General features: G+C 48.8%; 1 protein-coding gene across 2 annotated transcripts in view; it reads right to left on the bottom strand.

Moving 5' to 3' along the window:
* Positions 1-269: 269 nt before the first annotated feature.
* Positions 270-16346, bottom strand: part of VANGL1 (VANGL planar cell polarity protein 1) — a 43588-nt gene continuing 27511 nt past the window's right edge. For both annotated transcript variants that reach the window (XM_053591300.1, XM_053591301.1), the window contains exons 5-8: positions 8560-8693; positions 5871-6003; positions 4782-5016; positions 270-553 (exon numbers count right to left, since the gene is read on the bottom strand). In XM_053591300.1, coding sequence (XP_053447275.1) covers positions 293-553; positions 4782-5016; positions 5871-6003; positions 8560-8693 — 763 coding nt within the window. In that variant the 3' untranslated portion in view covers positions 270-292. The remainder of the gene's footprint in view (positions 554-4781; positions 5017-5870; positions 6004-8559; positions 8694-16346) is intronic.

Genomic DNA, 16346 nt, shown 5'->3' with positions numbered 1-16346 from the left:
GCGAGGTTCCCAAGAATGCACCAGCTCTGCTTTGGTTTGCAGCTGTAACAGAAACTCCCGGGAACAGCTTCTTGAGAAGTCCCAGCTGTGAAAGTCAGATGTCGTCGCTCCCTTTCCTCAGGGCAGACATCCCCTGCTTCCTTCCAAATAAAGTGCAGACGGTCGAAGGACATGGTCTATCACCTGCCAGTTTCAGTCAGCAATGAAGAATAAAAAAGACACCCCTCCGGCAGACACATATATCTTTCTCTATACATTTTCTTCTTAATATAAACCCACAAATATAGAACTTTTAAACTGACGTCTCAGACTGTAAGCGAAGGACAAATTTGTGAGATTTGGGGTCGACGAACTCTTCAGAGAGTAAGATGAACGGGATTTTCTTCACACTGACCACGAGGCTGAAGTCCAAGCATTTAAGGACAAAAACAATCCCATCCCGTAATCCACTGGTCACAGCCTCCTCACTGACAAGCCTCCACTGCGTGGACAGCCAGCGGTCCCGGTCATACTGCAGAGTGGGGCCCGCGCTGAGGTAACGTTCCAGGAAGGCCTGAAAGGAGAGGAGAAAGGCCATTAGGGAAGGACCGCCCCATTCCAAGCACAGTCCTATCCATTCGTACACCAACAAGAACCGTTTGCTAACTGGACCTTAGACAGAGCCCAGCTTATCACAATGAATTCCCACTGGACTGTCACAGTCATGTGACCAAGACTTACTGGACTCCCTCTTTTAGTAACCATGGAGGTGAAGGAATGAGGGGTGGCCGCCATTGACATTTGCCTGGAAGCCATCGCTGCGCCTCACCGCCTCCAAGGGTACAGGCCCCACTAGTCACATTCCTCTACCTCTTTCTCCTGAACTGAAAGCTTCTCAGAGCTCAGGTAAATGCCAGGCCCAGAGAACCACTCAGAGAATATGAGCTAACAGAGGAATTTACCAGCACGAACAAAACTGTATGCTCATCCTGGTTGTGACTTTGCACAAGTTATCTACCTTCTCTTTAAGCGGTCACAATGACACCACCGAACTCAGAGGACGGCTGTGCGGGTGGAAGGATTCACTCTCAGAAAGCAGCTATAGAAGCCCACACAGTGAGAGCTTGGTGATCCTTCTACCCGGGACTGAGTGTGCACATGGCCACGCCCACGCCCACCCAGCTCTGGGCCCCAGCGGCACCTGGCTTGCTGTGGTCATTCAGCACATTTCTCCTCAAATCTTCTCAAACCACCTCCCCTGAACCACGGAGGGAGATTACCAGGCCCTCCTCCAAGCTCTCCAAGCTCCTGTAACCATCAGCTCTCATTTAAACTTTCACCTCCTGAATGATGAGTGCTGATTTGCTGTCTGCTCCCCACCCCAGACTTCACTCTCCTAAGGGCAGGAATTTTAAATTTGTATTTCTAACGGGCCTGGCACATACTCAAGAGTTCAAAAGCATGTGAATTTAGTCAAATAAATACACTGACTTAGGTGAGAAAAGAAAGAAAGAGTGAGCCAGTAATATTGATGGAAACACACTGGGATATATCCATCTGGTCCCAGACAGAGTCAAGGACAGATTCTATTGCCCAGGTTAGCGTGCCATGGCGTTAGCCTAGCTCACGGCAACCTCAATCCCTAGGTTCAAGCAATCCTCCTGCCTCAGCCTCTCAGAGTGCTAGGATTACAGCGGTGAGCCCCCGCACCCGGCCTCAAGAACAGATTTTTAAGTGCTATCCCTTTTCCCCAGGCCTCATTGCTATGACCAGGTATATTATTTCTGATGTGTGTGGCATATACTGCAAGGCAGAAAATAAAGACCTGCCTAACTTTCACACTTTTAATATAAAAATGGCATTTATGAATCATAAAAAAACTGATTAGAAAAATGAAAGTAATAATTTATAGAAGAAGAAATACTAATGGGAAGTTAAAATGAAAAAAATTGTCACATAAATAAAGAAACATAAATTAAAATAATTTAAAAACATTTTCCTCCTCTTAGATGGGCAATGACTTAAACAAATGATATCTAAAGCTGCCAAGCATAGGGAGAGAGAAAAAGTCCCAGGCACTAGAGGCAAAAAGTATAAAATGGTAATACCTACAAGGACAATTTGGCAGGATCTATAACTTTTGAAAATTTAGTACAGAGTTTCACTCCGTCACCCAGGCTAGAGTGCCACGGCATCAGCCCAGCTCATAGCAACCTCAAACCCCGGGTTTAAGTGATCCTCCTGCCCCAGCCTCCCATGTAGCTGGGACTATAGGTGCCTGCCACAATGCCAAGCTAGTTTTTCTATTTTTAGTAGAGATGGGGGTCTCGCTCTTGCTCAGGCTGATCTCAAACTTCTGAAGTTAAGGAATCTGTCTACCTTAGCCTCCCAGAGTGCTGGATTATAGGCATGAGCCATGGTGTCCAGCCGAGGAGCTACAACTTCGACACAGCTGTTCCTCTACTGGAAATGCATCCCTCAGAAAAACCTGCACAAATACTTACATGAAGAAATATTCACTATAATACTGTTTAGACTAGGGGTTGGCAAACTTTTCTATAAATGTAAATAATTTCAGCTTTTCGAGCCCCAGTATGTCACAACTACTCAACTCTGTTGGTGCACAGTGAACATGGCCATAGGTCATCTGTAAATAAAGGGAGCAGCTATGCTCTAATAAAGTTCCATCATCGAAAATAGCCAGCCCTGGCTGTGCATCCACAGGCAATCAGTTTGGTAGAGTAAAATACAGCTATTTATGGGAATAAGGATAGCTTTAGGTAAATTAAAAAAATCATGTTTCTCTAATATTCATGCATATCCACTATATACAACATGTATGTGTGTGGGGGGGTAGATACACGTGTCTACACACACAAAAGAACCTCTGTAAGTTGACCTTCCAAGAAACTGTACCAAGCAGTTCAACATACAGAGGTGGTCAACACAAGGAACTAGGCCTACTGTTTGGATATGTACATGTGGAACATGTCCGGTAAACTTGGGGAGATGGTCAACTACGAGGTTCTACTGTGTGTGTATGTGTGTGTCTATATAGAGAGAAGATGATCCTATTAAAAAGTACGCACATACAACTGAAAGAATATACAACAAATCCTTATCAGTGAGAACTATTTGAGGAGGACGAAACTCTCATTATATTCTTCTATATTTGGATTTTTATACAAATAACAGATATTATTTTTAGTTCAGAAAAGTACAACATTTTTAAATGAAACAGAACGCAACCAGGAAACTTAAAAGTGTTGAAAAAAGGAAAACAACAGCTTTCACTCTACACGGTACAACCGTCCCTTTGCTAATGCACACATTATTTTCATTTGCAACCAGAGTGTTCAGACCTTTTGGCATTCTGCTTTTTGTAATCAACATTTTGTTTTGTTTTGTTTTTGAGACAGAGTCTCAGTATGTTGAACTCGGTAGAGTGCCGTAGGGTCACAGCTCACAGCAACCTCCAACTCCTGGGCTTAGGTGATTCTCTTGCCTCAGCCTCTGGAGTAGCTGGGACTACAGGTGCCCACCATAACACCCGGCTACTTTTGTTGTTGTTGCATTTGGCCGGGGCCGGGTTTGAACCCGTCACCCTCGGTATATGGGGCCAGCGCCCTACTCACTGAGCCACAGGTGCTGCCCTGTAACTTAACATTTTAACAATTTTTCCGTAACTCAAAGGTGATATACCATAATTCAGAAGCCACTGTTACAGGTTCAAATTATTTCCAGTTTGGAATTATTACACATTATTTTTCAAAAAGTATTTTTGTGTATATTCATGTATAAATCTGATTGTGCTGTACACTTCTCCTAGGAGAGAGACTAGTGAGTCAAAGAATACAGAAGATTTTATGGTTTCTTACTGAGTATTTCTGAATGGCTCTCCGAAGGGTTGTTACTGGTTGACAAACTAACCAGCAGGACACAAATATGATACCATGTATGCACGGGTCCTTATTACAAACAACAGCCACCAAATGTTACCTGCCCGCTGCACACCAAGTTCATTTACTCTCTACCACGTAATTTATAAGTCACATTGCCATATTTAATGCAATTACTACACAACAATCCTATCAGGTAGGTATCTCTACGATCCCCACTTTATGAAAGAGGTAGCAAGTGTAGTGACTTGTACACAGTCACAAACCAGTAAAGTGGGGCCAGGATTGAAACCCACTTTTCTGTAGAGAAGTCATACACTGCCCCTTACTCCAGGCTGCCTCCTTGGCCACGCCCCTTTACTAAAGGTGGGCTAATATAATCCAAAAGACCATTAAGTAAAACTAATTTCACAACATCCAAAATGTCTAACGGCATCATTTCTCCCATTAATAACAATTATAGCTATTCCGTCAGCCTTATCACGTGACAGGTACTGTTTTATGCACTTCACATGCATTGAAACTTTTAGGTCCCTGAATGACCAAATGATGGGTCTGTTAGTATTATCTCCAATTTACAGGTTAGGAAACAGGCACAGAGCCATTAAGCTATGTGCCCAGGGCTGCACAGCTTGTTGCAGGAGGAGCCTGGTTAGACAGGGTCAGCTGGGCTGCAGAGCCCACACAGCGCCCTGACCCAGACTCCTCTCTACTGTCTCTCAGGGAAATTCCCTCCTCTGCTGGATTCTAGAGACTTTCGAAAGGCACATTCAATGGTAATAAGATACAACAAAATAAGTGGGAGTCACAGATTCTTATTGCTTGGAGTTTTAGAGAACCAGCCTGTGATTTTTATGACGTCCCGTAACCCCCTGCTGCGTGTCTGGCCTGCAGACAGCGCACCTTGGGGGTCATGCTGTTGGCGATGCAGAAGGCCAGGTGCTGCAGGATGCTCTCCATGCTGTGGTAGTGCTGCTGGCGCGTGGTGCGCAGGTACTTCTGCAGCGCCCTGGCCATGGACGGGAAGATAGCCTGGGCGGCCTCCCTGGGGTCCATCACCTCCCCCGGGGCCTTCTGCTGCTCCTCGGCCTGGAGACGCTGGATGTGGATGAAGGCCTCCTCCACTGCCACCACCAGCCTGGAAGGTGAGGTGACACAGGAATCAGGACAGTGCCTGCCACGGGCCTTGAGAACAAGGCTATGCAGGCCCTGGCAGGACACCTCTCCACCCTGCTGCAGCCTGACCTACCACCACCTCGCCCCAGGCCCGACCATGCCACTCACACCCTTAGCTGTCCCCAAAGGCCTGAGAGAGGAGTGGGAGAAAGGAAGTCAGGGCAAAAATAACATGTGGAATGAAGGCCACAGGGGAGAGGATGAAGGAGCCCCAGGACTGGGGGATGAACTGTCCTCAATTCTGCTGATAACTTTGGGAAACTCAACTTTAAGCCCTTTCATCTCTACAATGAAGGGTTAGATGCAAAGAATTCAAAGGCCTCTCAAACTCTGGCTAAAGAAGGCTTTACACAGAGACGTGCCTGATGGTGAAGAGCAGCCTTGTAAAGAACCAGAGCCACGTCCTCTCAATCCAGCCACCCACCAGCAACCCCTGGGAAAAGGAAGGGGCACAGCACACATGACAGAAACCAGGGCTGGCCCCTTCAGTGAACACGGCCAGACTGAAAACCAGCAAGGCTCTGGGGACACAGGGCAAGCAGCTGACCTCAGCATCAACCGGGAATTTGTTAGAAATGCAAAATTCTTGGGCTCAACCCTAGACCTACTAAACTTGGCAGGTGGGGCTGGGAACTTGTGATCTGTGTTTGAATGAGCCACCACAGCAATGCCGTCCATGCTAATGTTTGAGGAACACCTGAGAGCAAGGTACACTCCAAAGGCTCAAGCAGGTCAAGTTCAGGAACAGAAACCTCATTCTAGCAGTAAAGGGGAAAGACGTCTACAAGAGGGTGCTGGTGCCAGGAGGCTGCACACCTTGCTCTTCGCTTCTTCACTCGCCGCTCATGCTCGGCCTCTTCGTAATACAGCTCGTTGTGGCTTGAGTCTCTGCGGCGAGCGGCTGCAGCGATCATCGCCCGGGACTGACCTGTGGCGTTGTTACTGGGGCCTTTGGGGAAAGGATGGAGAAGGAAGAGGAGTTTTAATATTAAGGGGCTGGAAAACTGAGCAGAAACCAGCACTATGGTCTGTCAGTGCTGTCCACCACCCCTGCAAAGTGCACGCAACTTCCTATGAGCTGAACAGCGCCCCTGCTCCGCTCTCACTGTGCCCAGGGCCCCAGAGCAGGGAAATCTCCCCCAAGCCCAGATCTGATCACTGGAAATAGAAAAAGAACTCAGAAGGGGAGGACGAATGCTTGACAATTAAAATGTTGGCCAAAAACAGTACATAGAGTGTGTTGAAGACGTTACTTACCACTTACCATCTGTTCAGTTTCAGTTTGGCCATAAGGGCAGCTGGGACATCAGATTTCAGCAACAAGACAATGAGAAAGAATGATGGGATGGGGAGAACATGGACAGACAGAGAAAAAGAAAGTCAAGGGACATGAGACACTGATCACACGCCAGAAAGCAAGCCATGCTGGTATGCCATAGCAGCCACCATGTATGGAGAACACCAGTGCATGAGGACACACAAAACGGCCCATTTACAAGCACAGGCCTGGAACTCCTGCCTTGTCCTCTGACCAGGGGTCACCTCAACTCTTCACAAAGGTAAGGCAGATTTTAGGCTTTCTTGCACACAACCTACTTGGCTGGTGATTTGCTTTCACTAGCAGGAACCCTTACTTACTAAGTTTGCAGATCATAGGTAAAATCACCACTAAAAATTGATATTACATATAAATCACTTGACTGGTTGACAGCATGATGCTCTCCTAGGGTTTGCAAACTCTTAATTCACCCAAGGTACCCAGTAAGAAATGACACCGTGTCCTGTTCCTCGCACTTAACCATCGGATCCCCAGCCTGGCCTCCAGCCTCCTGACCCCTCTCTACTCCAGCTGCTGGCCAGGCTCGAGAAATGCCTGGAAGCATCTCGCCAGATGCCTGAACTACTGAGACTTCTAGTCTTAACGGATTTAGGTCACTTTCTGAGTCTTTAGGTAATTTATCCAAATTTTGAAAAGCAGTTTTTCCTAATATCTTTCAACATAAAGTATTCTAAACACTGCTATTGTTTTCAATCATAAAACCCCCAAGTGAGTTAACTGTCCATATATGTAGACTGCAAATAAACATTCTTCTAAAAATGTTTACTTGTATTAAAAAAAGAAAAGAAATTGTTCTGCAATGAGAACGCACCATAGAGGTAAGCAGAGAGAAGCAGCAGAACCAAACACACCACGAAGTTTAAACTAAACCCTCCCCATGTACCTACTATACACATCTCAGACACCACACACACTGTACTCACCACACACACCAGACACCACACACACTGTACTCACCACACATCTCAGACACCACACACACTGTACTCACCACACATACCAGACACCACACACACTGTACTCACCACACATACCAGACACCACACACACTTACTCACCACACATACCAGACACCACACACACAGTACTCACCACACATACCAGACACCACACACACTTACTCACCACACATACCAGACACCACACACACTTACTCACCACGCACACCAGACACCACACACTCTGTACCCACCCCACACACCAGACACCACACACACTGTACTCACCACACATCTCAGACACCACACACTGTACTCACCACACATACCAGACACCACACACACTGTACTCACCACACATACCAGACACCACACACACAGTACTCACCACACATACCAGACACCACACACACTTACTCACCACACATACCAGACACCACACACACTTACTCACCACGCACACCAGACACCACACACTCTGTACCCACCCCACACACCAGACACCACACACACTGTACCCACCCCACACACCAGACACCACACACACTGTACTCACCACACATACCAGACACCACACACACTTACTCACCACACACACCAGACACCACACACACTGTACTCACCACACATACCAGACACCACACACACTGTACTCACCACACACACCAGACACCACACACACTGTACTCACCACACATACCAGACACCACACACACTTACTCACCACACACACCAGACACCACACACACTGTACTCACCACACATACCAGACACCACACACACTGTACTCACCACACACACCAGACACCACACACACTGTACTCACCACGCACACCAGACACCACACACACTGTACTCACCACGCACACCAGACACCACACACACTTACTCACCACACACACCAGACACCACACACACTTACTCACCACACACCAGACACCACACACTCTGTACCCACCCCACACACTGTACTCACCACACACACCAGACACCACACACTCTGTACCCACCCCACACACTGTACTCACCACACACACCAGACACCACACACACTGTACTCACCACGCACACCAGACACCACACACTCTGTACCCACCCCACACACTGTACCCACCACACATGCTGCAGACACCACATACACCAGATACCACACACACTGCACCCACCACACACACCATCCTCCACACACACACTGCAGACAGCACACCCACCAGTTCGAGGCACTTACCATCTACATTGTAGACTTTCAGCCCAGCCATGTGCTTGGCTGCTCGGAATTTGGAGGGTGTTAGGAGATTTGGGTTATAAATGCTGAAATCTTTGTAGTAATTTTCCAGAACCACCAATGCTGCTCTCTGAATACTAAGAAAAAAAGCACAAAATTAATGCAAAACGTTTTCACTGAATAAGCAGTTCCTAAGTGAAAATCTTTTGGAGTCAAGTAAAGTAAAAAACAGCAAAGGCAGCCTCACACCCGAGTCCTGCGTTCCACCACACCTGTCTCCAGGAAGAGAAGCTAAAGATAAAAGGAAGGCCCAGGGCCACATGGTTTCTGTGCTCTCTTCCAGGCTGTGGGCTCTGTCATTAGCCACTTCGTATCTAGAACAAGTTATAATTTATAACTCACATCTCAGTTTGGATATATAGAATGGTTTCTGTTTTCTCCTCAGTTTATAAAAGAAGAAGCTGGGACCCCCAAAAGAGCAAGAGACTCCCTGATGGTCACAGAGCTAAGGAGTAAAACCACAAAGGGCAGATTCCTGCTTCTGAGGTCCCAACTGAGGGCTGTCCCTGTGCCTCACTGACCCTGGTGTAAGGATCCCGGGCTTTAGGTTTCGTACACACCAGTACAGGAAATCTATACGCCCCTCCACTTAACAGAAGGCCAAGAACATTTCACTTTCCTTGGTTCATGAGGCCTCCAGCCCTTCGACTGCTGTTTCTGGCCCTCAGCAGAAGGGCACCTACGGGACAATACCTGTCCCTGTGTCCTAAGTCTCCAAGCTACCACCTGCTTGGACCTCAGAGGGCAGCAGGGGAGCAGAGAAAAGGCAATGTCACCAAGCAGGAGAGAGGACCTGGGGGCACCCAGGCACACGCTTGGTCTCAGATGTAGGATGCTCTCCACTTCAAAGAGCAGTCTGCAATGATACACAAGGGTTTTTACACACCGCATCTGTCTGACTCGTACACTTATGCCAGGTGAGAAAACTGGGGCTCAAACACCTAAGACCCTGCGCTATGGCATGCCTCTAACCGGCAGGGGAGCTGAAGCTCCCAGGAGGGTCACAAATGCCCAGCTTAGCCTCTATCCCCTGTCATGTGAGACCTCTGTGTAACAATATTACATCTCGGCATCTGCAGCCTTCCATGTTGTTCACCAATCACCAGTGAGCTACATGCCACAAACACATTTTTACCCCGCCCTTCAGATTTTCCTTCATTTTATCCTGCTATGGAGAAGGGCTGACAAGGATTATTTGTAAAAGCCAGAGTGCCAGGACCACGCTGCATCCCAGTGCTCTGAGTGGCCTGGGGATCTGCACTTCACACCAGGACAATGCAGCCCCTGCCCTCTCAGCTGGACATGCTGTCCATCCACCTCCTTAGGTCCCCATAGAGCTCTGCTTCAAAAGTTTTTAACCGAGTCTGATCTGGAAGTTGGCTAAGCTCTGTAAGAGCAAAACCATGGCCAAGCTTTCTCAGTTATTGTGCCAACAGTGCTGGGTTCAGTGATGTGAGTTCAGCTGGTTCTTAGCATCACCCTGGATATACAGAGTCACGTGAGGCTGCGGAACACTTCTGGGAAAATTTGGTGAAACCAACCTTGCACAATGGAATTGTAATACTCCCCAAAGCAAATCCACATCCCGAAAGTCCCTATCATTCTCATACTTAGATACCTGTATCTGCCAAGCACGGGGGCTTCTCCGCAGCTGGACGCATGGAACAGTGAGCTCTCACCCTGTACTATGTGGGGGCCAAGTCAGCACAGAGAAGGGTCCTCAACTGCCCAGGACAGGGTAGACTGTAAAAGTAGCTTTCCTGAGGAGCTGGCCCTTGAGTTGGGGTTTGTGTGTCATTATAGATCTTTGCACAGAAAGAAGTCCACTCTGCTGGCCCTGGAGGCCCCGTGTGCTGATCTCTGGCCTGCTGGCCCTGGCATTCCCCACAGAGGGGCACGCACCCCTTCATCTCCTACCCACTGGAGATCTGCCACGCCCTGTACCTGATCAGATACACGCAGACACTCCCTTGTTCACCTGGTCCATGCACTTTTGTGAAACAAGGGGCCCCCTGCACAGAAACAAGTTTATACGAACAGACACACAGGGGTCCAAACCCAGTTCCTCTCACACTCATGTACTGACACAGAAATGTCTCTAGGCTCCTGGATTCCCTCAGGAAATCATTTGGTTTTTTCCAGGCCAGTCTTCAAAGCACAGAACTCCCCCATGTTCACTGGATTTTGCTTTTCTGTTCAGCCAGGCCGCAAGGAAGAGCCCAGGGAATCACACTAATTCAGTCGGGGCCTGTGAGGAGATGGCTGGGCCAGAGCTTTAAGGCTGCATTTCTCAACCCTCTGCTCTATGACCACAAATGGCGTGCTGCCCATAGCTGCCGGCCGTGGCCAGCCACCTTCCAGCATGGGGCCTCCCGATGCTCCCACTCGGACCGATCACAGCCCATGTGAACATCGCTCAGAGAAGAGCCCAGGGTCTCCTGTAACATCCCCGGGGCAGGGTGAGTACTGAGGGATGTGGCGTGGCTCTCCCAGTCCTCCAAGGATCAAGAACTTTGCTCAGAAAAGCCAAACAGGGGGACAGTGCTGGCACCCTTTTCTTCCCCCAAGAGAGGCACAGAACCGGCTGCAGCCTGGCCGGCCACCCAGGCCGACAAGCCTGTGCCAGAGCTGAAGGACTCTTAGGACAAAGTTTACAGGTGTCTCCAGGAATCCCTCATGCCCTCACTGACAGCAAATGGTCCACCAGACACTCGGCGGATGGAGCAACGTTAAGGAATGAGAATTTCCACCTAACTAAAAACTGTGTGTAACTGAAGTTCCCAACTTAAAATGGTTCTGATCTTTTGGAATAAAATCCCACATGCCTCTCTTTGTAAAGAGAGTAAACTCTTACATAATACGTGATTTCAGCTTTAACGATGAGGCATCCAACACTGAGCTGGGCCACATGTATTACAAAGCAGGGAAGTGTCGGGTCTGATCAGGAGACACAGGCCATCTGTCCCCAGGCTGCAGCAAGCCTGAATACTTAAGGCTGTCTTGTTTACATTTTTTCTACATTCCCCCTTGTGACAGGCTACCAATCACTCTCAATCACTGCCCTATGTCTCAGCCCCCAGGCCCAGCACCCAGGGAGACCCATTCCCTCGGCCAGCACCAGGGCTCAGCATTCTTCCTGCATCGTCCACACGTGGGAACGTTCAGGGTGAAAGCAGGCTGACCCCTTTCAGGAAGCCCTTTCTAACTCTCCAGTCCCCGTGCTCTGTCCCCAAGCATGCAGCATCAACAGCCACCACACACGACTTGTGATGTCTTTAGGGGAGCCAGGACTGGCCAGCCCTTGTCTCGTCCTTTCAAAATTTGCCTATATTAGGTCCCTCACACACAGGGACACAACCTTTGATTTCTCCATGGGATATAATATTTGTTGGCTTAACTTATCCGTTCATGAAACTCTAGCATTCTCATAGGTCTAGGGTCACTCCTGAGTATGTATTTCATAGACATTTTAGAGGCAAAAAGGGCCTCAGAGATGAGCAAAAACGAACCTTTCAACCAATCCCAATCTTTAGATTAGATAACCTCTGGGAAAAGGGAGAAACAAGAAAAATCGAGTTGGCAAAGAAGCTGCCCGCTCTCTTATCACCATAATACTCAGTGAGAAAAGGGGGAGACTGGGGTCACCAGCCCTGTGCAGGAGCCCTGCGTCACAGCCAGGTACAGCCTGAAGTACAGTTGTGGACACGGTCCCACCGAAACCCTGTGGGAAGCAGCATCTCTCAAGACAGAGAACTCTGCGCTCAATTAATGCCACATAACAATACAGCCTCCTACGTCATTATCCAGGGAAATACCCTTTTACAGACCACATGGTCTGTGGAAAATAGCACGTGGAGATATGCCTCGTTAAGAGAGAAATTCACTCAAGACCTATGTGTAAAAATACAGGAACACCAGACATACAAATGGACAATGGAACATTCAGAATGAGGAGAGGCTGATGTTGTTACCAATGGGAGAGTAATCTCCACTGAGCTTGGGTCTAGGCTGACCCAAATATGAACTCCTGGTTAGGACAGGGCAGCAATGGGTCAGCACAAATGACCGGCAGGATGTGACAGCCAAATTCTAACTCAAAACTCACTGCTGACCATGCTGCCTCACTGAGCAGAACGTGAAATACTAAGGTCTTTGGTGTCCAATCAACCACAAAAGCACCTTTGGTGTTGTTGACCCCTGTCAAATGACTGCCCTGCCAGTGGAGAAGTGGGGCTCACCCTCAGCTACATTTGTTAAACAGACCCGAGAGAAGCACCCTGAAACACAATCCAAATGTCAATTCATAAAAATCTGAAAGAAAGGCCGAGTGCGGTGGCTCACACCTATAATCCTAGCACTCTGGGAGGCCAAGGCAGGTGGACTGCTTAAGCTCAGGAGTTCAAGACCAGCCTGAGCAAGAGCAAGACCCTGTCTCTATTTAAAAAAACAAAACAAAAACCAGCCAGGAGTGGTGGCGGCACCTGTAGTCCCATCTACTTGGGAAGCTGAAGCAAGAGGATTGCTTGACGCCAAGAATTTCAGGTTGTTGCAAGATATGACTATGCCACAGCACTCAATTGTCCACCTACCCCACCCCCCCAAAAAAATCTGAAAGGCATATTTCTGAAAGATAATTTCTAAGAAACAATAAAAAGTGCAAGCCAAATTAATGTCCCTGCATACCTGAAACTACCTCCACCATGCCTTGGGCATGTCTGAGTCCGTGACCTTGACCTTGAGATGAAGCATGCACAGCCCAGATGGTGCAGCCTCTGGCCTCACACAACGTGCCTTTCGGCTTTCACCTTGAACAACTATTTCCTTCCCCAAACCTCAGACTCTTCACCTGGAGGATGGGGATGATAACCCGGAAAACCTACTGTAACACAGTCAATGGGTTCCAAAGTACGCAGTGGCATCATATGTATTACCGAAAAGCTAATGAAGTGAGGACGGCAGGCCCGGTGCAGGCAGCTAGAAGAAATTCTGGTTACGGACTGCAAGATGGAAATATTCAGGTGCTGACTGATACTGACATCACCTTATGACAGTTAAATCTCATGAGCTGAGACACTGACTTGGGCTTACACTCCAAGTGGTGGTGCCAACCACCCAAACAATAAGCACCATGGAGTGACTCAGAGACTGTGAGAGAGCCTGTGTACAGGGTAGGGAGAGGTGTTCCCGTGGAAGATCCACAGTGGAGGCAAAGCTTCATTTCCGAGTTACATCTCAAAAGACAAGGATGGCCAGCCATGTGGACAACAGACTATGAAGCAAATTCTAGGCAAATTCCAGAGGAAGCAGGGTGAGCAGACTCAGGCTGGGATCGTCTTCCTGAACATCTATAATACAGCGGGAGTGGTGGGGTCCGTGTTCGGTCACAGGACAGCTCTGAGGATCCTGCTGTAGTGAGCAGTGTTTCCCAAACTTTGCATCTACCTGGAACTTCAGAATGTGACCATATTTGGAACTGGAGTCTTTGCAGATGTTGTTATAATTGGTTTATGTAAAGTCTGACTATTGTCCTGATAACAAAGGGGCCACAGAGGAAAACATACAGAGAAGGCCACACGATGATGGAGGCAGAGGCTGCAGTGATGCTACGGCAATCCAGAGAACGCCCAGGATCACCAGTGACCACCAGCAGCCAGGGAGGATTCTTCTTAAAGCCTTCAGTGGGAGCACGCCCTGCCAAGACTTGGTTTCAGACCTCTCTCTCAGAAAGTGAAAGAGAAAACTATTTTAAAGCCACCCAGTTTGTGGTAATTTGTTACAGCAGACTCAGAAAACTTCGTTTAGAGAAGGAAAGATGGAGGCAGGTGAAGGACAAGGCTGGGCTGATGCTCAGTTACCAAGGCTCTGCATGGACGCAAGGTAAGGGGGCCAAGGGAAGCCAGTACCAAGTCTGCCTTGATGCTACAGCCGGCCATCACCTACTCTTTAAGGTGAGGCTGCATTTTAGGGTCCAAACCCAGGTCTCTGTGAAGACCCCCAACCAAGGCAAGACAGCTGATGCCCTAGGGTTTTATGCACCTGCTACTTCCTAGAAGTGTCAACAAAAAGTATAATAAATCTATCTGGATGTGTGGGCTCCCTTGCTCCCCTCATGAGGAGATAAATGACTTCAGTCTGACAGTCAGGACAATATTTGTGTGAGTCCCACAGAGGCAAATATAATTAGCCCCCGAATGCCACCTCCACCTTTTCTGACAACCAGGCACAAAAGTGTTTCTATCTCCTGACCCTTTTGCCTTTTAATTAAAATGTGTGTCTAACAGCTACCTGGGGAAGTCAGCTCACACAGGTAACAGGTAACAATCACCCTGAAACTCGAGGAGGACGAGGATGGGCAAAACTGGGATTAGCTCAGGAGGTCTGGGCTAAACTGGATTTGTGGGTCTTCATCAGGATAAAGCAGGAGGGCTAGAGGTTGTTGCCTGAGATCCTGAAACATGAGGCAAACCGCCAATCCTCAGAGGACAAGCGGGTTGGAAGCTCCGCACAGCCTTCAGGGAGGCCCTTTCCCTGGCTGCCCCAGACCTGCTTGTTCCTCAGCCTGTGGAAGCTTCAGCCACCAAGTACTTTGAATCAGTATTTGCCGGCTGAAAAGTGTCCTGGCCTCTGCTTTGACTTTCAGCTTTAGACCAGCCCATGGGGTAGCCCCATGGAAAGATGAACAGGAGACTGGAAACCTGAGATACCTAATCCCAAAGCTCCAAGGAGGCAGAATCTATAGGACCCAGGACTCAGAGAATGGCCTCCAAGGACAGTCTGGAGAAACCTAGGACACTTGTCCATACCCTTTGCTATGCCCTCTTTAAATTTCTGATAATAAAGTATAACCCTGAAAAATTTCCTCTCTGACATTGTAAGCTACACCCAGAGCATGCCCAGAGGAAACCACTCTCTAAACACTGCGAGAAGTTTGTGAGAACCAGAAGCACCTAACAGCTCAGGCGGTGACCTGGTTCTTCTGGTCTCGGAACTAAACAACACAGAGCTGTCACGCGTGATCCTGGGCGCAGCGCCACGACCCAGCAGGCGGCTCCGACTGCGGAGACAACACCGCCAGGCAGGGCAGCCTCCTTCTGAGCAGCTGAGCCAGCATGGCTGGATCCCTCTGGTGGCTGTGCCCACAGCACGGAGGTGCTGGCAGACCCCTCCCAGTGGGCACGCACCAGGCTTCCCACACAGCCACAGGTCTGGGTCTGCACCGTCGGCCTGGGGAGCCTGCGGACCTGCTTGCCAGCCCTGGTGCAGACCCTGCCACTCTGCCAGCTCCATCCTGTGTCACCTCTCCCCTGCTTGGGATGGGAACTCAGCTTTCTCACAGCTTAAATTATGGTGCTGAATCACACCAAGATAAACAACAGGGACGCGGGGATCAAAGACAGCTACTTTGAAGAGCGCTGTAAGAAGTACTCTCAGATTGGTACTATGAACACCTCCAGACCCACCCTGGGTGCTCACCTGGCTCACCTACCTCAGCCCCAGTACCGCTGGCCTCAAGCAAACTACAGCCGCTCACAATGCAAAGTCCAGAGCCTGAGGACACTAGGCCCAGCCCAGAGCAGAGCTACACTGTGGCTCTGCGGGATGAGAAATCAGAGTCCAGTCCACTGGCCTTCTGGGGTATCAGTGCCTCACTATGCTCTGTACCAAATCTCACCCTTGGACTTGAGAGTGAGCATGTAGAGTCCCAGGCCCAGCCTTCAGCATGAGACCTT

Source organism: Nycticebus coucang, chromosome 5, assembly GCF_027406575.1.
Source record: "Nycticebus coucang isolate mNycCou1 chromosome 5, mNycCou1.pri, whole genome shotgun sequence".
In the NCBI taxonomy this organism is placed as follows: domain Eukaryota; kingdom Metazoa; phylum Chordata; class Mammalia; order Primates; family Lorisidae; genus Nycticebus; species Nycticebus coucang.
The sequence above is the reverse complement of the archived record's forward strand: the minus strand, read 5'-3'. Positions and strand labels throughout refer to the sequence as shown.